At 40.9% G+C, this 22926-nt stretch overlaps 1 protein-coding gene across 2 annotated transcripts; it reads left to right on the forward strand.

Moving 5' to 3' along the window:
- Positions 1 to 721: 721 nt before the first annotated feature.
- LOC142108638 (hydroxysteroid 11-beta-dehydrogenase 1-like protein A) lies at positions 722 to 21011 on the forward strand. 2 transcript variants are annotated; one of them, XM_075192455.1, is made up of 6 exons: positions 722 to 891; positions 7127 to 7257; positions 8517 to 8628; positions 11178 to 11366; positions 20197 to 20340; positions 20762 to 21011. In XM_075192455.1, the coding sequence occupies exons 2-6, from the start codon at positions 7129 to 7131 to the stop codon at positions 20974 to 20976; spliced, it is 789 nt and encodes a 262-aa protein (XP_075048556.1). In that variant the 5' UTR covers positions 722 to 891; positions 7127 to 7128; the 3' UTR covers positions 20977 to 21011. The 2 variants fall into 2 exon arrangements, with proteins under 2 accessions (XP_075048556.1, XP_075048547.1); XM_075192446.1 differs by lacking the exon at positions 722 to 891 and adding an exon at positions 5778 to 6083.
- Positions 21012 to 22926: the final 1915 nt, after the last annotated feature.

Genomic DNA, 22926 nt, shown 5'->3' on the forward strand with positions numbered 1-22926 from the left:
GTCAGTTTGAAAAGTAGCAAGAAATTAGATGGTGTCAGTCTATGATGACTCCAACACATGGAACGGGGAAAGATTGATATATAACCCCCTCGTGATGAGTCCAATACGATGTTGCCAGTTTCCACTGTAATAGTCAGCACAGCTACGTGTGCAGAAAAAAGGCTAACAGAGAAGAGTTCAGCCCAACTTCTTATACGGATGATACTGAAAAATTCCCGGTACAATGACCAAAAAAGTGTTACAGTGTTGTAAAATACCTTGCATAGGAATCCAACCTTGTCTCGCTATCCAGCCTGTGGAATCGACAGGTAAAAGGAACTATTGGGATAAATGTCCAGTCTGTAGTCCATATCACTGAGAGCACTGATGTAATAAGTAACCCCGGGGTGTACAGATACCAAACTGGTTAGAACATACGTTCATATTGACGCGTTTCTCGACACAAAAGCCGTTTCCTCAGAAGAAACGGCTTTTGTGATACCGGGGGGTTTATGGCCATAATCGGTGCGTATATTTTAATATGTATACTCTTTCAATAAATACCAATTAAGTGGTTTACCTAGCGCTCCTTTATTGGATCACATGGGGCCTATTTAGTGGTGTTTGCTGATTGACCAGACACATCATTAGATTGCTGTCCTCAGGTGACTGGATTTTTCTGACAAACATTTTCCAATCAGATGTTGGTTGGAATTGGTCACTGCATGTAAGAACAGCTTTTTGCACATAAGAGGATTTCTTGGTAAACATGACTGGATATATGAGTGTTACATACATTTTGTAAACCTAAGCAGTTACTTGGTAAACCTTCAGTGATGTAAAGGAGAACTTGAGAAGCATTTATGGACAAAAGTTGACACTTGTGTGATAATGGTCGAGGAACACTGCTATGTAAGTGCCTTAGATCTAACTTGGTGATAACGGGTACACAAATGTCTAGTTACACCCCTTATCCATTTTTGTTATAGAAAATTATCAGACATAGATTTTGTATAGTTTCTATAAAGTCATATATTACGATGGACTTTCATCCATGCTGTTCCATTACTTTTGGCATTATTAACACTGTCTAAACTAAAAGTAAACTAACAATATTTTTTATTTTATCTTTTAATTTGTCTAAATTAAATATTAAGATATAAATGTATAAAAGATTAATATTGCGTGACTTTGCCTAGCTATTAATTTACATGGTGGCAGAATGTAGCATTAACTAGACTTCCATTGTTTTTGTTCCCGTGACATATTCCAAATTTTACTTCCCACATTCATCCGGTCAATCTTATTTAAGTGTGACATGGATCGGTCTGGTATTGCTGAGGTTTTGGCTTACCTGCCATCAGTTCCATTTTCAGCAGACAGCCTAAATTTCAAAAAGTAAAAATTAGTTGTGGCCTACTGGAAAGAGGCATGGCCAAGCCCAATATGGCCATAGTTTGGGTGGCTTGGTGAGTGGTTTTGCAGATTGGTGCATGATGCAATGTCCCTTCTTTGTGAATTTCCTATTCAGGAGAATAGAAAGTTCACATGGGAGGGTTATCAACATCTGCTCAACTTCTTTCAAGCAGGTAAAGGATTTGCAGAGATACAAATACAAAGTGTCAATTATCACTGGGCCCCCGTTCCGAAACAAATTGTTGCTCTTGGGCCTGGCAACTGTTAGTTATGACTCTGCATATATATGCATCTTATTTTTGGTTCTTTCAAGTGTGTTCTTGTACCATATAGAGCCATTTAGCCTTAAAGACTTCCAAGTTAATCATAGCTCTAGCTGTGATCTACTCCAGTGTGATATAAGATACACAAAGGACCACACTGGTAAGCAATAGCTGCTTTCTTTAAAGAATAGATCAGGCATCTTGCTGGACAGAATTTGTTAAATTACCATTCCACCCTGCAAAATTATTTTTTAAATTACAGGTACTACTGGAGCAGGGGGTTTATAAGCTCACATTGTAGCTGATAAAAGTGACGGTCTATGATGGAAAGGATTAGCGGACCTAAAATTGCCTTTGCTGCAGTTCTATTGTGGAGGCTAGATTATGTCTGGAGCTCCCAAAAACATGGAAGGAAGTCCCAGGGGAGGAGCCCTAGCATTAGGTATGAGAGGAGAGGAATTATTTTATCAAAATAATTTTGCAATAGAGGAATTGTCTTTGAAGTATAATAACAGGTGATATCTTTACTTATATTATTTAGCCCAATAGTAAACATGTTTTGATATATACTTGATCTCAAATGGAGCTCCATTCAGCAAAATCACTTTGTGTAGGGAAGTATACAGCAGCATTTAATCTGGATCAAATCACTAATTATTCTCCTGCAAACACTCCACAAAGCTACAAATCTCTAAGTTGATACAACACAATTTATCAATATTGTGCAGCAATGACATTTATTGTAAGAAATGGAATAACACTATATCATATAGTGACAACCCAAATTCATTATAACATTTGAGCATTATTTACAAAAAGCAACAAAAATACTTGGTAGTCCACTCATTGCAGGATACCTTGACATACTAGTATGTATATGATCAAACCAGTGCCTTAGACTGAAGAAACCGGTATATATGACAGCCAATATATAGTGTGTAACCAGGGAAATTTGGAAGCAGAAGCTTTCCCCTGCTGGGCTTAATGTGTGTTAGACAGAAGGATAAAAGTGACTAGAATACCCTTTGGTAGCTTAGGTTATATATCTTTGTGTTGTATCCTGGGACTGCCAGAGGAGTGTCAAATTGTCAGCATGTCTACTAAGAGTACCGGAGTCTCATAAACCTGCTTGGTTGTGCCATCTACCTTTCTGTAAACTGATTGGAGGTCATTTGGAAATGTCGTCTTTCCTCCCTTATCCCACCCAATCCAGTTTAATAATGAATTTGAAAACCAATTCTAAAATTACAGGTTTCATCTTCTTCATGCACCATACTAGTGGAGCAAATTTATTTACACTAACCGTGTATTGCAGAAACCATGATTAATAAATGAACAGTAAACTACATAAACATGATAATTGTTTGCCTGTAACATGAATTTAGGCATATATTTGGTGGCATTCTTTTATAACTATGTCACTACAATTGCACTTATTCTTAAATGAATTAAGTTTGGTACCTCAATAACTGAAGTGTGTATAAAGAAGAAAAGATATTTCTACTGCAAAAAATAGTGAGGGGCAGAATTACATAAATGAAGAAAATCATGCAGTGGCCACTTAAACTTTGAATTGCATAAGGTGCTAAACTGCATTAAGTTATACGTCTGTGTGGACACTATGGTTTTATGTATTGACCCTTCTGGTCATGTGTTCTAATTAGCATAGCAATAGCCAAGTACACATTGGGCTTCATTTAGAGTTAGATACAAATTCAGCTAAAGAATAAATTTGCACCTGGATTATCAATATTGCAACATTTTTCTTTCATACAGGGAGGACACTGACTGCTTTGACTTACAGCACACAAATAACGGGCAGCTTTATTATAACAGTGATTTAGAGTTGAACTAGTACATGCCCACCTTACATCCCTGTCCACACATTTTACATTTTTCACCCCTGCAGTTTTTTTTCCACAGTACAAAGTTGTACCTTCTAGGTAGACTTACTCCTATCTCTAAATGAGGCTGTTTGTGAGCAGTCTGGGAAATCAAACCAATGGTAAAAGTATGTGCAACAGCTCAGCTCAACTCATCACAATGTTACCATAGGAACGTAAAGAGGCTCCATTGAAATGGTAAATGGGCTTCAACACTAATGTATTGTCAAGAACCGGACCCTCCGGTTCACTTACTGGGGTCCAGTGCGCAGACCTGGCCTCCTCCATCGAGTCCTCCCACTGTAGCCCCGGCGTTCCATGCTCTGATGGTGGCCACCATCTTGGATATCAGTCTGCTTTTGTCATTTTCTCTGTTCAGCCATTGGCTGATTAACTATAACTCCTCCTTCATCCTCCAGTCTATGGCAATATGGTGCCAGGTCTTCTTGTCCTGTAGCCTGCTAAACTGCTGGTTTAAACTGCTGTTTGGCTTCTGTACATTCCAGGCATATCCTGTGTTCGTTCCTATTCTGCAGATCCTGGTATCCAGCACTATATGCTTCTCAGCTAATCCTGGTATTGTGTATCTGTTCCTATTCAGAAAATCCTGTTTTCCAGCGCTTTATGCCTTTCAGTTAATTCTGGTATCCTGGTATTGTGTATCCTTTCCTATTCAACTAATCCTGATATGTTGGTATTGTGTTCTTATTCAGCAGATCTTGTTATCCAGCATTGTATGCTTCTTAGCTAGTCCTGGTGACCTGTATCTGTTCCTATTCATCAGATCCTGGTATCCAGCACTATATGCATCTCAGTAGGTCCTGGTATCCAGCACTATAGGCATCTCGGCAGATCCTGGTATTCAGCACTATAGGCATCTCGGCAGGTCCTGGTATCCAGCACTATAGGCATCTCGGCAGATCCTGGTATCAAGCACTATATGCATCTCGGCAGATCCTGGTATCCAACACTATATGCATCTCCGTAGATCCTGGTATCCAGCACTACAGGCATCTCGGCAGATCCTGGTATCCAGCACTATAAGCATCTCGGCAGATCCTGGTATCCAGCACTATAGGCATCTCGGCAGATCCTGGTATCCAGCACTATAGGCATCTCGGCAAATCCTGGTATCTAGCACTATAGGCATCTTGGCAGATCCTGGTATCCAGCACTATAGGCATCTCGGCAGATCCTGGTATCTAGCACTATATGCATCTCAGTAGATCCTGGTATCCAGCACTATATGCATCTCAGTAGATCCTGGTATCCAGCACTATATGCATCTCGGCCAATCCTGTAAACTGCTATCTAGTATCCATTCCTATTCTGGTCATTCACTTTCTCCTGTCAGTCATGCCTGGTACCCATCCGGAGAACCACTGCCTGCGAGGTGTAAGCAGTGAAGCCCACACCTCCTTGCAGGGGTCCCTCGTGAAAACATTCACCTCGTTAGACTCTACAATTCCATGGTGGGTGAAGTCAAACCAAGCAGATTGCAAATAATCCAACCGTCCCTGTGAATTCCGTGACATGTATCTGGTTCTTGGCTGTTTCAGGTGTGTGTTCCTGTATCTCTGAATATATTACATAAAAGAATGATATATTCTATACAGTTCTATTGTGTAGAATACATGAATTAGGAAGCATCACTCAGTCTCACAGTGTTTGCTATTTATCATGCAGTGAACTGCAGCCACCACTAAAAACCCCTTCATGTAGCTCTTCCCAGTACATCAAGGGGTTAAGGCATGACTTAACCTTTTTTTACGTTGGTTGCTGCAGTCCCTATATTGCCCCAATTTAACAGGCGAAAGCTAATATGGTATTAGCTTACTTTTTTCCTTTTTTCCCCTTGATATTTTAAGGCTGTTGGTGAAAAGCAAATCTTCTCGCCGCTTGTTAAATTGGTTCAGTTTGCAGTCCCTTTAAAATCTCTTGCTTTAACCCCTTGATTGAGAGAACAGCTCTTTTCTCTGGATCTTTGATTCATTGCAGCATAAATAGACCCCTTAATATTTACATTTTCACAAGGGTGAATGAAGTATATTCTTTTTACCATAGCATGCAAGATAAATTTTCACTTGTGCTCTGTTCACTATATATTTTTGCACCTCGCTTATTTAGTCATGCATATCACACTGCGCCATCCTCACCTTCAATAACGCATAATTTCCCTCTGTTAGTAGTTAAAAGGACAAATTTGCAACTGTGCTGTTACATTCCTGCAGCAAACACCAGGGAGGAATAGGCGTGCCGGTTACAGAGGTTGCCAGACTTTAACCTGGGAAGAGATTTTAACCTTGCTATAAAAAACAAACAAACAATCAAATCTAAGTTCTGAAGTTCTGGCAGAGAACTAGTTGCAGAAAGGACTTGTGCCTGTGCTCCTACATCTATCCAGCTAATCGGACTTGTGGCTACTCTCCTCACTCCAATATATAGTTGTCTTCCAGCATGGCAGGGATAAAACTGGTGCTGTTCTCTCTGGCTGTGGGGCTATATGTTAATTACTTTTATAACACAGGAACTATAACTCCAGGTAAGAAAGTTTATAGTATACATTTAGTCTCAGAGAATGTGCATTTGTCTGTTGTACTATTTGTGCTCAGTGCATTCGAATTTGTTTGTTTTATAGTCAATATAGCTTACATGTGTTCTGTTAGATTCATGTTCCAAACCTATTAAAAAAAGATATATGGCAGTACAGTGGCTTAGTGGTTAGCACTTCTGCCTCACATTGCTGGGATCTGAGTTCAATTCCTAACCATGGCTTTATGTGAGTGGAGTTTATATGTTCTCCCCTTTTTTGCGTGGTTTTCCTCCGGGTGCTCTGGTTTCCTCCCACACCCCAAAACATACTAGTAGGTTAGTTGGCTGCTGACAGAACTAACACTAGTGAGTGTGTTGGGGAAATTAGACTGTAAGCTCCAATGGGGCAGGGACTCATGTGAATGACAAATATACTCTGTACAGCGCTGCAGAATTTGGCAGCTTTACTGTGAGAGCTGTGGAAGATATTCGCCAACAAACAAACAAACTTCTTTATATATATATATATATATATATATATATATAAACAAACGATATACAAACCTCAAAAAAAACAAAACACATTGACCTGCAGTATTGCTGGTTAGCCTACTGCATTTTCCATTTCCATTATATAGTACACTGTCACGTATTAAATAATATAAAGTTTATGGCACTGTATTGTATATTGCATAAGGCGTAGTATATTAAATTGTATAAAGCATAGTGTAAACCAGGGTTTCCCAAACCCAGTCCTCAGGGCTCCCCAACAGTGCATGTTTTCCATATCTCCTTGCTGGAGCACAGGTGTATTCATTACTGACTGACACATTGTAACAGATCCACAGGTGGTCCTAATTAGGTCACATGTGATCCAGAAAACCTGCACTGTTGGGGAGCCCTGAGGACTGGGTTTGGGAAACCATGGTATAAACACTACATGGCATCTAGCATTGGCATTATTTACACACAAGCCATTTTAGTTAGCACTTTATCGCCACTGAAGAACACATTGACACCAGTGATTTCAGTAAGTTTATTTGAATCTTCCAGAGATGATACGAGGAAAGAGAGTACTGGTGACTGGATCTAGTACTGGGATTGGAGAGCAGATTGCATATAAATTTGCAGAAATGGGAGCTCACGTAATGCTCACAGCCAGAAGAGCTCCACAACTACAAGAGGTAAGGTTTGGATATAGGTGACAGATTATTCTGTTTGCTCATAAGTAGGTACAGGTCACATTCCACAATCTGTCTCATGGGGTAATATAGATCTCATGTTGTCTATAAATTCCATTTTATGATACATTAACTTTTTATGAACTCATGAACATTTAACTACCACATTATATTATATGTGTCTTAAGAATAGAAACAAGTTTTCAGTTTGCTCATGGCCAGAATTAAGGGAAAACGTTCGCAGGCCACAGTAAAGACCAACATTTTGGGAGAGCAGCAATTGACCAGTGACTTACACCTAAAAGAAGTGACTGTAAGATGCATGTTAGCAGTGAGAAAAAAAAGATAGGACATGTCCTAGATCAGCTTTAAATTTCAGTTTAATAATAAAGCTATCTGTGTGCTACATGAAAAAGCGGACAATATTTTCATTATGTGTAAAATAATAAACTAATTTGCACCCCTTGCATTGTAACATGGTTTGTCCAGGATCAAATTTACTCCTTTTTTGCCTTGTTCTCCTTAATGACTCCGGCCCTTTGTTGTTTGTATTTAGAATATAAGAGTAACACAAGCAGTTACCTTTAGTAAGGCTGGTGGGCTGTAGAGACACAGGTGCTTACACATGTTTATACACCAAAAAGGATAGTGCATAGCTTGAAATCCAGAGGGATAGACAATCCAGCTACTAAATCAGACACATTTATAAATGTTTTAAGCCTGCATATACTTAGATGCATAGTTCACAATCAAGCATAATACCTCAAAATGACACATTTTGCCATGAGTTGGTTCATCATAATAACCCATGTTATGTCCCCCTGATTATACGTACAAGCAATATCCCTTTTATTCCCGCAATAAAATATAAGTAGGGATGATTCATATAGTATACAAAGGTGAAATGATAGTTGTGCCTTGCAATTTGGTGTCTCATCACACATTCACCACTGGAACCCCTGAAATTCCTGAAATGTATCCTGATTGACATAAGAAAGCTTCTACTTTCAATTACAAACATATTTGTAACATTTTCAGAAATGTGTTAGAACAAAAGATGTGTGAGATAAGGTTGTGATCAAAGGGCAGCATGGTTAACACATTAGACTTTCTTATTTCTGTAAGTACTTTGCAAACATATCAAGAATACATGAAATGTCAAACATTATATGCTCTGGGTGATTGTTCATATTTATTCAATCTTTTAGGTTTTGTGATCACTTTAGGTGAAATGTAAAATGTGCTTGTTATTTGTTTTTTAGGTGGCAAAGAAGTGTCTGGAGTTAGGGGCCAGCTCTGCCAGTTATGTGGTCTCTGATATGGGTAACTTGACTTCAGCTCAGAATGTGGCCCAAGAAACTATTAAAAAGCTGGGTAATTAATTAGATAATGCTATGTACTAAAATACTTCTTCCACAATCTTCGTCCTATCTATATTATAGCGGCATTCTCCTCCTTAGCATAAATTTAACTCTTAACACATATCGGCTAGCTATAATAACAGTAATTTTTGTTACCGGTCAGAAGAAACATTGTTTTGTTAAGTTTTATTTACCCAGTTGTCTTAGTGTCATGTGGTTACCATATCAACAACAGTCATATTGTCACACGCTGGACTGTTCACAGTCTGGCGCCCTATTTGTTTGCTGCCTCACAGTGGTACCGGGTCCTCTTCTCTCCAGTTGCGTTCCTTTCAGGTCACCATCGTAGACTCCGTCACATAACCAAGCACACCTCCTGCCTGCCCCCATCACTAATTAAGGGTACTAGAGCGTTTATCTTTGTTATTGCAGAGAGCTTGGTTCCATTGTTACTCCTAGAGATATACATACTTATTCCTGGTGCTGTACCTAGCTGGCTATATATTATTGGTGCTTTACCTAACTGGATATATTCCTAGAGCTGTATCCTGCTGGCCATATACCCGATGCTGTACCTAGCTGGCTATATTGCTGGTGCTGTACCTAACTGGCTATAATCCTGGTGCTGTACCTAACTGGCTATATTCCTGGTGCTGTACCTAATTACCTATATTCATATTATTGGCTGTATCCTGCTGGCCATACAGCTGGTGCTGTAACCAGCAGGCTTTGTTCTCGGTGCTATATCCTTCTGGCGATATACCTGGTATGGTTTGCTGCTAGTCCTCTTATATTGCGAGTGCGGCATCATTTTGCTTTATCACCAGTGCAGCTTCCACCTACTGCCGTATTTATATTCATCCCCGCACACGAACTACACTCTAAACCCTCCTTAGGGGTTTCGTCTTGCGCAGTGGCGGATCCAGCAGGGGGGCAATCAGGGCAATCACCCCCCTCTAGTGGGGTCTTGCTGCCTGTGGCTGCACACTATGTGCGGGTCCGTTCGGCAGATACAGGCAGACAGAGTCCTGCCCAGCTGCTCTGATTGTGTTTTAAACACAATCAGGGCAGCCAGGCAGCTCACTCTCCCTGTCTGTCTCTGCCGAATGGACCTGCACATTGTGTGCAGCCGCAGGCAGCCTTAGCTGTCAAAAAGGGGGCGGAGACTAAACCCCCTCCTCTAAATCTCCCCCGGTAAAATTATATTCTAGATCCGCCCCTGGTCTTGCGTGGTACATGCTGCTAAACCCATACCTTCTTGCGGTGGTTCCTGGTGAAAACCTGCGTCATTAGACTCCACATCCTGGGAGTGGGTAGCGCAAGCTTGAGCTGGTTCTGGATCATACCTTTGTCTCCTGATATATATGGCACATGCAGTAGTGACCAGAGTTGCTTTGGGACTACTTCTCAACTATCATACCACTTCTCCTATTCTGCCATCATGTGACAACAGAGCTACTTGATGACTGACTGGCTCTCAATTGAAGATCAAGTTATACTCCACTGTGTTGAAGCAAAAACCAATACTTCCATTAGAGAGACAGGTTTTTTTTTGCAGTGGCAGCCGTATAAATCCCCATGTAATATTCTTGGATCCTTCTACCATCCTGCAATGGATACAAATTAGTTAAAGGTATTCAGAGAAGCACATGGATATGCCGGCTATCATGGCAGTATCTGTGTGGGAGACACATTTTACATCATTTAATGGGAGGAGCTGAGCTATCAGCACATTCCTTGCTGAGTGCATGAATTGTTCTTCCTGCAAAATAACTTGTTTTTTAATTCATTGGAGGTGGTGGAAATGAGTCCTTATCCTCTCACTCAATTGGATGCTTTTTATACTATCCAAGCATACTTTATGGAAAAATTGCATTGCCAAGTGTAATGTAAAATAATTTAATTTAATAAATGTAATAAAACATTCAACATACAAAGTTGCCACATGTCCTAAAGGCAGCTCAGATTGCCCCCTTACTCTCATGATTAATTAAAAACATAGATGTAGGTAGAACAAGCATTAAACTAGATTTTGAAATTACATTTTTACTTTCCATCATGTATTTTTTTTCCAGCTGGACCCACAAAAGAGTTGTTTTTACAGTGTCGGGTGGTCTTTGTTATACAGGTGGCAGATGATTAGGCACATTTGCCCCAATAGAAATGTTTTGCACCCCCCACATTTTGTGATTCATAAATTAACTTTGTTATATTAATTATTACACAATTAAAGACAAAGAGAGATAATTTTTTTTTAATCAGAACGAATGAATCAAGTGCTGCTGTACCCATAGTGGTGCGAGGAATAATGAGCGGAGATTCCTACCGTAATTGGCAGCAATATGCGTAGGCAGGCATTACAGTGATGTCCGTGCACCACATCGCCGGCAATTGAATCTGCCCCATAGTGTTGGCTTCATACTATGAAGGTCCTACAGGTTGGTACATAATGACTAGGAACATGGATTTGGTACAGTAGTCTACAAACCTCTGGAGCTGCCTGCACCACAACTATACTGTTAGGTTTTGAAAACTGAACCTCCTCTTATTCCCTTTATTCAGGTGGTATGGATTATCTGGTTTTAAATCATGTGGGAGGATCAGGGTCATTTGGATCTTATCAAGGTGATATGGAGACTGTGCTGAGTTCCATCACTGTCAACTTTCTCAGTTATATCCAGCTGACATCCACGGCTCTGAAGGCCCTACAGGAATCCCAAGGCAGCATTGTCATTATGTCTTCACTGAGTGGTAATATTTGTGGCTTAGGTGTACAGCTATGTTTATGTGTTTTTTTTCTCATGTAGATGTGTGAATGATTTAGCAATTGTATATATGGTAAAAAAAAATATTAATTATATTTGGAATAATATTTCTGACAACCATAAGAAAAAATACATATATTATAATTTATTGGTATAATTTTAATTACAAATTTATAGCTCCAGAAATGGGGCTTTTGGAGGCATCATATTTATTCAAAACCTAAGGGCACCTAAAGATGGGTGTGTATGTGACAGCAAGGAGCCCTGTGCTACATCCTACACCAGCTTAATAGAAAGTCCACATCACTCTGAGGTTTTCACAGCCCCTTCCACTTCAAAGTTGTATGCACATGGATATGCAACAGTTGGCCCAGCTAAAACACTTTTTGCTGCCGTTAACATTCTAATTAGAGATGGGCGGGTCCGGTTCTCCGAGAACCGAACCCACCCGAACTTTGGGTATCCGAGTACCGAGCTGAGCAGCTCGGTACTCTCCCGCCAATTCCGAATCCAAATCGAGGCCGAACGTCATTGTGACGTCGTCGGATCTCGGGACTCGGTTCTCGCGATACTTCAACTTTATAAATACACGCCTCCACAGCAATCCACCGCCATTTGACAGAGGGAGAGAGCAGGGTGTAGTCATAGGCTAATTAGAGCAGGGACAGAGAAAGAATACAATATTGTTCTTGCAATTGCTCTAACCAAAATCGCTAGTGCAGAGAGGAGGATAGAGGTTTATTATTTTTTCTTCATATTTGGCACTCCCCAGCGCTTTTGGGTTGTCCCCCATAATTGTGCATTAATATTTCTGGCTGTCAAAAGTCATATCTGTCAGCAGTATCTACTCAATAAATGTTAGCACTCCTCAGTGTTTTTGGGGTGTCCTCTCTAATTGTGCATTAATATTTCTGGCTGTCAAAAGTCATATCTGTCAGCAGTATCTACTCAATAAATTTTAGCACTCCTCTGTGTTTTTGGGGTGTCCTCCCTAATTGTGCATTAATATTTCTGGCTGTCAAAAGTCATATCTGTCAGCAGTATCTACTCAATAATTTTAAGCACTCCTCAGTGTTTTTGGGGTGTCCTCTCTAATTGTGCATTAATATTTCTGGCTGTCAAAAGTCATATCTGTCAGCAGTATCTACTCAATAAATTTTAGCACTCCTCTGTGTTTTTGGGGTGTCCTCCCTAATTGTGCATTAATATTTCTGGCTGTCAAAAGTCATATCTGTCAGCAGTATCTACTCAATAAATGTTAGCACTCCTCAGTGTTTTTGGGGTGTCCTCTCTAATTGTGCATTAATATTTCTGGCTGTCAAAAGTCATATCTGTCAGCAGTATCTACTCAATAATTTTAAGCACTCCTCAGTGTTTTTGGGGTGTCCTCTCTAATTGTGCATTAATATTTCTGGCTGTCAAAAGTCATATCTGTCAGCAGTATCTACTCAATAATTTTAAGCACTCCTCAGTGTTTTTGGGGTGTCCTCTCTAATTGTGCATTAATATTTCTGGCTGTCAAAAGTCATATCTGTCAGCAGTATCTACTCAATAATTTTAAGCACTCCTCAGTGTTTTTGGGGTGTCCTCTCTAATTGTGCATTAATATTTCTGGCTGTCAAAAGTCATATCTGTCAGCAGTATCTACTCAATAAATTTTAGCACTCCTCTGTGTTTTTGGGGTGTCCTCCCTAATTGTGCATTAATATTTCTGGCTGTCAAAAGTCATATCTGTCAGCAGTATCTACTCAATAATTTTAAGCACTCCTCAGTGTTTTTGGGGTGTCCTCTCTAATTGTGCATTAATATTTCTGGCTGTCAAAAGTCATATCTGTCAGCAGTATCTACTCAATAAATTTTAGCACTCCTCTGTGTTTTTGGGGTGTCCTCCCTAATTGTGCATTAATATTTCTGGCTGTCAAAAGTCATATCTGTCAGCAGTATCTACTCAATAAATGTTAGCACTCCTCAGTGTTTTTGGGGTGTCCTCTCTAATTGTGCATTAATATTTCTGGCTGTCAAAAGTCATATCTGTCAGCAGTATCTACTCAATAATTTTAAGCACTCCTCAGTGTTTTTGGGGTGTCCTCTCTAATTGTGCATTAATATTTCTGGCTGTCAAAAGTCATATCTGTCAGCAGTATCTACTCAATAATTTTAAGCACTCCTCAGTGTTTTTGGGGTGTCCTCTCTAATTGTGCATTAATATTTCTGGCTGTCAAAAGTCATATCTGTCAGCAGTATCTACTCAATAATTTTAAGCACTCCTCAGTGTTTTTGGGGTGTCCTCTCTAATTGTGCATTAATATTTCTGGCTGTCAAAAGTCATATCTGTCAGCAGTATCTACTCAATAAATTTTAGCACTCCTCTGTGTTTTTGGGGTGTCCTCCCTAATTGTGCATTAATATTTCTGGCTGTCAAAAGTCATATCTGTCAGCAGTATCTACGCAATGGATTCAAAGCAGTCCACATATGATCTAAATGAGCAACCAGGTTCTGTCACCAGTCCTGATGTTAGTGTTCCCAGTACGTCATCTGGCCAAGGCGATGTCAAACAACAGAGTGTTTTCAAATTAGTGCAAAAAACAAAAACCAAAAAAAAATTTACTGTATTGAAGCGAAAACGAAGTGTAACTGAGCAAAAGTTAAGTGACGATAAAAAAAAAATTGCAAGCATGCCATTCTACACACGCAGTGGCAAAGAGAGAATGAGGCCTTCACCTTTGGCTATTAGTGGCAGATCCCAAAAAGTTACCCAGCCTACAATTGGTGCACAACTACTGTTACGCGTCAAAGCTGAGCTGCAAGATACCAGTGAGGCATTACAGGAGAATATTTGCTCTGATTCACAAATGACAACAATCCCTGTGGAGAGTCCATCCAACAGTGGGATGTCTAATCGTGAGCATTCTGCTGATGTGTGCCTTAATAGCCCGAGTGTAGCCGGTGATACCCAAATTGAGGATGCCACTTTGGAATTAGAAGAGGATGAGGGGGAGATTTGTGTAGGCGACGAGGGCGCTAATGAGGATGTTGATGAGGATGAGGTTGTTTGTGTAAGTCCTGCACCAGTGGCAGCAGTTCTGGCACGTGACAAGAAAAAGGCCATTGTCATGCCTGGGCATAAAACAAAAAAATCCACTTCTTATGTGTGGAATTATTTCTACCCAAATCCAGACAACAATTGTATAGCCATTTGTAGTGTATGTGAAGCCACAGTCAGTCGAGGGAGGGACCTTAACCATCTTGGAACCTCGTCTATGTTACGCCATTTAACGAGAGTTCATGGCAAAGTGTTGGGAAAAGCTGAAAGTTCTTCCCAAAAGAATACAAGCACTCCCTCATCAGCTAAGACCCTCCGCTCACCGACATACCGACGGCCACAAAATACACCCACCACACCATCCTCATCAATATCCTCAGTAGCGCTCGGAGTTAGCCCGGCATCCCACTTAAGGCTGGATGACTCCGGCACTATTATTGATTCCTCTGAAGAAAGCGTTAGTCCTGCTGCTGCTGTTGCTGCTGCTGGGGGTGAATCGTCATCCCAGAGGCAGGTGAATAAAATGAGCAGTCCTACATTTCAGCAATTAACTGTGAAACAATCCTTTGCGAGGGGAAGCAAATATGACAGCAGTCACCCAGTCGCCAAGCGAATCACAGACGCCATGGCTGCAATGTTAGTGTTAGATCTGCGTCCAATCTCCACCATAAACGCAGCTGGTTTTTCACAGTTAATTGAGGTTTTGTGTCCGCGTTACAGAATTCCATCGCGACACCATTTCTCCCGTAAAGCTATTCCACAACTATACCAAAAAGTGTGTAAAAATGTAGAGATTGCGCTGAAAAATGCCATTCTGCCCACTGTTCACTTAACCACAGATATGTGGACAAGTGGAAGTGGCCAAACCAAAGACTATATGACTGTGACAGCCCACTGGGTTGGTCATTCACCTTCACCAGCAGGAACAGCAGCAGCATGTACACCACTACGTAACATTTGTCACAGGCAGGCCACTCTTTGTATCACCGGCTTCACTAACAGGCATACGGCTGACAATTTGTTACGCAAACTGAGAGATGTGATTGATGCATGGCTTATACCACTCGGACTCTCCCCAGGGTATGTCATTTCAGATAACGCCAACAATATAGTGCGAGCATTACAGCTGGGTGATTTCCAACATATTCCCTGTTTTGCTCACACCATCAACTTGGTGGTGCAGAGCTTCCTACGAAACAACCGTGAGGTGCAGGAGATGCTTTCGGTGGCCCGTAAAATTTCAGGCCATTTCAGGCATTCAGCCACAGCATGTAGGAGATTACAGCAGCTCCAAGAGCAGTTTAACTTGCCCTGCCACCAACTTAAGCAAGAGGTGGTAACTCGGTGGAATTCCACCCTGTACATGCTTCAGAGGATGGAGGAACAGCGCAAAGCCATCCAAGCATATTGCACAAGTCATGACATTGGGAAAGGAGGGGGGATGTATTTCACTCTTGCACAGTGGGGAATCCTTTCAGTGCTGTGCAAGGTGCTGAAACCATTTGAAGTTGTGACATGTGAGGTCAGTGCAGACTCTGCTAGTTTGAGCCAAGTCATTCCTTTAATTAGACTATTGGAAAAGCAGCTTGAGAAAATGAAGGAGGAGCTGAAAGCAAGCAATTCAGCAAAGTATGTTGGCCTTGTCGATCAAGTACTTAATTCGCTTCACAATGATCCTCGAGTTATTAAGATCTTGAACTCGGATCAGTACGTTTTGGCCACTGTGCTTGATCCAAGGTTTAAAACCTACATTGAGTCTTTACTTGTAAATGAGCGAGATGTGAACTTTTGCAAGGAGCTATTGCTCAGCAAGTTGGCCGCTGAACTGGGCCTCGGCTTGACGACGTGTCCTCCTTCACTTTCTCAAGCTGTTGCTCGTAAAAAATTAAATTTCCAAAAAAGAAGCAGGGAAGACACAGGGGGCAGACGAGAACAATTTAACATCTGGGCTGGTTTGAAGGATTTTTCAAAACAAAGTGTCACTTTGCCCATAAGTCCATCCAATATGAGTATAAACATGCAAAGGATGGTGGAGGATTACTTTCAAGAGGTAGTTGATATGGAAATGTCAGACAGTCCCTTTCCTTACTGGGAAGAAAAGCAAGCTATTTGGAAACCCATGTACAAACTTGCTTTGCAATACCTAAGCTGCCCACCCTCCAGTGTGTACTCTGAACGAGTGTTCAGCACAGCAGGGAACTTAGTCAGTGATCGCCGTAGAAGGTTACTTCCCAAAAATGTGGAGAAAATGATGTTTATAAAAATGAACTACATCTTCCACGAGGAAGGCCTTCACCATCCAAGACATGCAAGCACTGACTGTTCTCTAATGGCGGATTCAAGCGGCGATGAATTGATAGTCTGTGATGATGACGATAACACTGATGAGGGTGAGGATGAAGCTGAAGATGATGCCGATAACATCTTTTTAAAACTTTCTATGTAAGTGTAGGGTGCAATCTACCCCCAAAGAGGAAAGGGACTTGTGGCATTTCCATATCACATACCATCTTGAAAGGCTGCTGTTAGGGCAATTTATCCTTAAGGGTAGGGTGTCATAGACAGAGTGACCCTAAACTGGCTTTGTCCATTTTTCATAATATTGTACAGTCTATAATGGCTGAATTTTTTAGTATTTTATACAAGTGGAGGGGGGCCTAGAGAGACAGAAACCAAACTGGCTTTCTCCATGTCAATTAATATTGTACAGTCTATAATGGCTGAATTTTTTAGTATTTTATACAAGTGGAGGGGGGCCTAGAGAGACAGAAACCAAACTGTCTTTCTCCATGTCAATTAATATTGTACAGTCTATAATGGCTGAATTTTTTAGTATTTTATACAAGTGGAGGGGGGCCTAGAGAGACAGAAACCAAACTGGCTTTCTCCATGTCAATTAATATTGTACAGTCTATAATGGCTGAATTTTTTAGTATTTTATACAAGTGGAGGGGGGCCTAGAGAGACAGAAACCAAACTGGCTTTCTCCATGTCAATTAATATTGTACAGTCTATAATGGCTGAATTTTTTAGTATTTTATACAAGTGGAGGGGGGCCTAGAGAGACAGAAACCAAACTGGCTTTCTCCATGTCAATTAATATTGTACAGTCTATAATGGCTGAATTTTTTAGTATTTTATACAAGTGGAGGGGGGCCTAGAGAGACAGAAACCAAACTGGCTTTCTCCATGTCAATTAATATTGTACAGTCTATAATGGCTGAATTTTTTGGTATTTTATACAAGTGGAGGGGGGCCTTGAGAGACAGAAACCAAACTGGCTTTTTCCATTTCTTTACATATTTAACTATAAGTGTAGGGTGTAATATACATTCAAAGACGATGGCTGCATTGCCAATATGCATAGATGGAGAGGAAGACAATCTGTTTTGTGTGTAGAATAGGCCTACCAACGAAGAATTAAACTGTTTTTTGGGATGATTTATTACCTCAACAATTAGATTACTTGTCTCTAAAACAGTTGGAGCACTAAATTGGGTTAATTTAGGCCCAAAAACATGGATTTTCCCAAAAAATAGCAAAACAAAACCAAACAAAACCAAAACCAAAACCAAAACACGCAATGGAGGTTTTGCAAAACCAAAACCAAAACCAAAACACGACGGTAATCCAGATCCAAAACCGAATCCAAAACCAAAACACGGGGGTCAGTGACCATCTCTAATTCTAATGCTCCGATTGGCTAAATGTTATTTTAGCCATGTCCACTTATTCCCTGCATAATCTTGTGATTGCCTCTTTGTTACATACACCAATAGTGCAAAATGTGTGCACACAAGGAGACAGGGTATAGTTCTGCTTCCTATAAAAGGTTAATCACAACTTTCACAATTATTCTTAATACTATGACCTAAGTCAGTCACCGGGTACTTCTATTACACTTGTTACCTAGCTATGGGCCTTTACCACTGGCATTGCTTTTGTGTTAAAAAAAATGCAAGTGCAACTGCTTTGAAACTGCAAATAAACTGCAAATAAACACAATGCATTTTGAATGTGTTTAATATGCTATGCAAATATGGTTGATATGTGCTGGACACATACATACAGACCTTTTCCTACATTTACAAACCCATTTGAAATGCATGGAAACACTCATAGCTATGTAATTTTTAAAATATGCAGCACACCCGCCCCCCCCAAAAAATTTCAACGAACACTGACCAGCCTGTGAAGACTCCAACTAATACAGTGGGGCAACCAGCGTGGGGCTCCACCGCTATAGTGGAAACCAGCCACAGCCTAGAGAGTATGGGCTGGTCCTCACTAAAACAGGGTACAACGAGTATGGGCTCTCTTGCTAGAGTGGAAACCAGCCCCAAATAAATAGCAGAGAAACCTGTAACATGGGGACCCCCTGTCATAGAGGAAAGCAGCCCCAGGCTGGTCAGCATGGGGCTGGATCCTCCTGGCCATTCTGGCCAGTGGAGAATGGGCTAATGAGGAACCATGGGATACCTGGGGGTAAATGTATGAAAGTCCGTTTTTTTCATCTCGCGGGAAATCGGCGACTTTGCAGCTAAAATTTAAAGCGCCGATGGCTTGTAAAGCCAAGTTTGCTGATGGCTTGTAAAGGCAAGTTTGCCTTTACAAGCAATCGCTGCTTTAAATTTTAGTTGCAAAGTCGCCGATTTCCCGCGAGATAAAAAAAACGGACTTTCATACATTTACCCCCAGGTCACTTTCACACCCCATAATAGTATTGGGTTACTAAAATGTTTTAAAAAATGTAAATAAAATACAAACATACATTTGCTAAATAAAATTTTGTATTCACTGCTTTATCAATACTCATTTTTTTTATTATGCTCTAATCCAAATTAGTTCTTCTTAATTTGTAATCAAGGGTATCTTCTTCTCTGTAAACTATGATAAATAAGTGTCATTTAGCTGCTCAGCCAGTCATAAGTGGATTCTCATGCCAGCCGCAATGTGATTGGCACTGAGAGGAGTCTTGGAGACTCCCTGCTTTGATCACGCTACTAGAGATTAATTGAATATTCTGAAAAAACAATTTGCAACGCTTTACCATTCATGTCAATGGCCCATTCATTTCAGTAGTGTTTCTACATGTGGTAAACAACCTCATTGAATGGGAAAAATATAGCACAACGCTGGTACAACTGCTCCTATGAATGAGAGGAATGGATTTTTTAAGTGTGGTGACATGCTTTAAAAGCAGTGAAATTGAGCAACCAGCATCCAAAAAGACACAAAGCAAACCCACGCCGACAGTGAACTCAAATTGGTATGGGCTCAGAGAATAGAATGGGTCTTATTTTCACATGCAGTTGTATTCTTTGCACTTGCGTTAAAAATGCAAGTCAGGCACAGTTTTAACTCTAGTGGGCCCTATTGCTACCTGTACATGTAATTTATTATTTGGAGCAGTGGTGGAAGTGATGGTTTATACGGGGGTATGCCATAGCGCCTCTTTTCCTACCGCTTTCATTGCAAAACTATCAAGTTCCATTCACATACATCACTATTACATTTTTTATACCACCACTTCTAGATTTAGAAATTGACCACTGCTTTGGAGCTCATATAGCTTTGCTTCTGGCAACGTAACTGAACATTTAATTGTATAACATCTTTCACTGTGGATAAGAGCATAATGTTTCACTAAGTATTTTTTTTATTTTTTAAAGAAGGAAACTTTGTAATGATAATTACAATAACAATTAATGCCTACCCCCAGCTGGGTTGTCTAAGACTTAATATGCAGTGAGCTCCTCTCTTTCTACACAGGACGCATTGGAGCACCATTCACAACAAATTACTGTGCAGCCAAGTTTGCTTTGGAAGGTTTTTACAGCTCCCTCCGCAGAGAATTTATACTTAACAAGAACAATGTTTCTGTCACTGTGGCTGTTCTGGGATACATTGATACAGGTGAGATTGGTGATGTATTCTTTTTCCAAATCAAATATAGAGAAGTCTTTGTGTGATTTTCAGAAATTGTTTTGGAACAACACTAGAAAAGCACCTAGAAAAAATGGAAAATAAAATCAACTTTTTTCATGCATTGGGGAAGCCTAGAACACTGCCAATAGTTTCCTGAACGTGAGTAAATGCTATTAGCAACCTTTTAAATTGGCATAGATAAAACAAAGGGCAGTGAGTATAAGGCCTTACTTACTTGAACTTCAGATGACCATACCCAAAACAGGCATCAGGCAGGTTTTAATTGCAGTCTGGTCTAATATAATAACAAGCATCTTTATCCTACAGCTCTAGACTGGGATCCAGGGATTTGCGGTTAGAATTGCCAGAGAACAGCACAGGTGTGACATCTACCTTTTTTGTTTTCCAGAGAGTGCTGTACAGAAAGTGGGTGACAAAGTCACCATGACGGCTTCACCTAAAGAGGACTGTGCCCAAGAAGTGGTGAAAGCAGCCGCCTTACGACAGCCAGAGCTCTTTTATCCTTATTGGGGCATTAGGCCTTTAGTGTTATTGCGAGACTGGGCTCCAACTTTGATGGGAAAATTACTTGATAAGTTCTATGTGCTAGAAAATATTAAATGAACCATTTGGTGCAATAAAATACACCTATTTTTATAGATGTGTGCAGACTCCTTAGTTGCCTAAAGGCTTGATAGAAAGTATATGTTGTCAAATTAGTGTGAATGGTAGATGTTATTGCTATATTTTACATAATGTGACAAGTAAAATTCAGTGGTTTGTATGCCAACCAAATACATACTGATGTTTGAAAGGATGGAGAACTGTACATATAGTCACAGCACATTTATTAGATCCAAGATGCTACTAGTATTATTACTGTTATTAGTCTTTATTTATATGGCAGTACAAGGTTTCCGCAGCACCGTACAAAATACAGAGTACATTAGGAACAGTGGACCATAAATGGTACACCACCAAACTCCTATAGCTCCAAGCATAACAAGTAAAGTGAGTTTGAAGAAGAAGAAATGGAATAGAAAGGGAAGAGAAGAGGGTCCTGCTCATATGAGCTTACATACTAAAGGGAGGGGAAACAGACAGCAGGCATGAGAGGAGTCAGTGGAAGGGATCAAGCGCAAGAGGAGCGTGAACAGGAAGGGGAGAAGAAGAAGGAGAAAGTTAGGTGGACGACTGGTAGGCTTTGAAGAACAGATGGGTTTTGAGTGCTCATTTGAAGGAGCTCAGATTAGGGAACAGACGGATAGAGCAAGGGAGGTTGTTCCAATGAAGGGGGGCAGCACGGGAGGAATCTTGAATTCTGCCATGGGATGATGTGATCAGTGCCGACCGCAGGGAACAGGTGGGAGTGTGAATGGAGAGGAGGTTGGAGATATAAGGGGGAGTGAAATGAGAGAGTGCCTTGTAGGTGAGGGTGAGGAGTTTAAAGCTGATTCTGTAGGGGAAAGGGAGCCAGTGTAAGGCAAGGCAAAGAGGGGAGGCAGCGGAGGAACAGTGTCAAAAAGAGATGAGTCTCACAGCTGCATTGAGAATAGAGAGAAGGGGAGCGAGATGGGAGTGGGGGAGCCTGGTAAGGAGGAGATTACAGTAATCGAGACGGGAAATAATGAGAACATGGATAATGGTTTTGGCTTCATCCTGAGAAAGGAAGGGTCAGATGCCGGCAATATTCTGTAGTTGAAAGCGTCAGGATTGGGCAAGGGATTGAATGTGGGGGGGCAAAAGAGAGAGAGGAGTCGAGGGTGACATCCAGGCAGCGGAGTTAGGGAACGGTAGATATGGTGGCGTTATTAATGATGATGAAAAGATGAAGGTGGGGTGAAGATCTAGAAGGGGGAAAAACCCTGAGTTCGGTTTTAGCAATGTTGAGTTTGAGAAAACGTAAAGACAGCCAAGAGGAGATGGCGGAAAGGCAGTTAGAAACACGAGAGCTGAAGAGATGTAGATATGAATGTCATCGGAACAAAGGTGATACTGGAGACCAAAGGAAGATATGAGATCGCCCAGGGAGGTAGTGTACAGTGAGAAAAGAAGAGGAGCAAGAACAGAGGCTTGAGGAACTCCAACGGGGAGGGGGGTGATGAAAAGTCAGGAGTGGAAACAGAGAGAGAGCAGTTGGCAAGGTATGAGGTGAACCATATGAGAACAGTGTCAGAGAGGCAGAGAGAAAGAAGGGTTTGCAGGAGGAGAGGGTGGTCCACTGTGTTGATGGATTTAGCCAAGAGGAGGTCATTAGTAACTTTGGCCAAGGCGGTTTCAGTGGAGTGGAGGGGGCAGAATCCAGATTGAAGGGGGTCGAGGAGGGAATTAACTGAGCTGTGACTGGTGAGGCCGCTGCAGTAAATCTGCTCAAGTAGTTTGGAGGCAAAGGGGAGAAGTGATATGGGGCGGTAGCAAGAGAGATGGGGTCAAGGTTGGGTTTTTTGAGAATGGGGGAGATAAGAGCGTGATTGAACGAAGAGGGGACAATTCCAGTGGAGAGTGACAAATTAAAGAGGTGTGCAAGGTGGGAGGAAACAGTGAGGGAGCGAAGGAGGTGAGAAGGGATGGGAT

This window comes from Mixophyes fleayi, chromosome 1, assembly GCF_038048845.1.
Source record: "Mixophyes fleayi isolate aMixFle1 chromosome 1, aMixFle1.hap1, whole genome shotgun sequence".
Taxonomy (NCBI): Eukaryota; Metazoa; Chordata; class Amphibia; order Anura; family Limnodynastidae; genus Mixophyes; species Mixophyes fleayi.

What these genes read in the sequence shown, in the direction of transcription:
- LOC142108638 (XM_075192446.1), top strand. Translation starts at nt 5,999, where the DNA reads ATGGCAGGGATAAAACTGGTGCTGTTCTCTCTGGCTGTGGGGCTATAT. An exon ending in AGAAACTATTAAAAAGCTGG is followed by an intron (nt 8,629 to 11,177) that starts GTAATTAATTAG and finishes CCCTTTATTCAG; the next exon opens with GTGGTATGGATTATCTGGTT. An exon ending in TCTGGGATACATTGATACAG is followed by an intron (nt 20,341 to 20,761) that starts GTGAGATTGGTG and finishes TTTGTTTTCCAG; the next exon opens with AGAGTGCTGTACAGAAAGTG.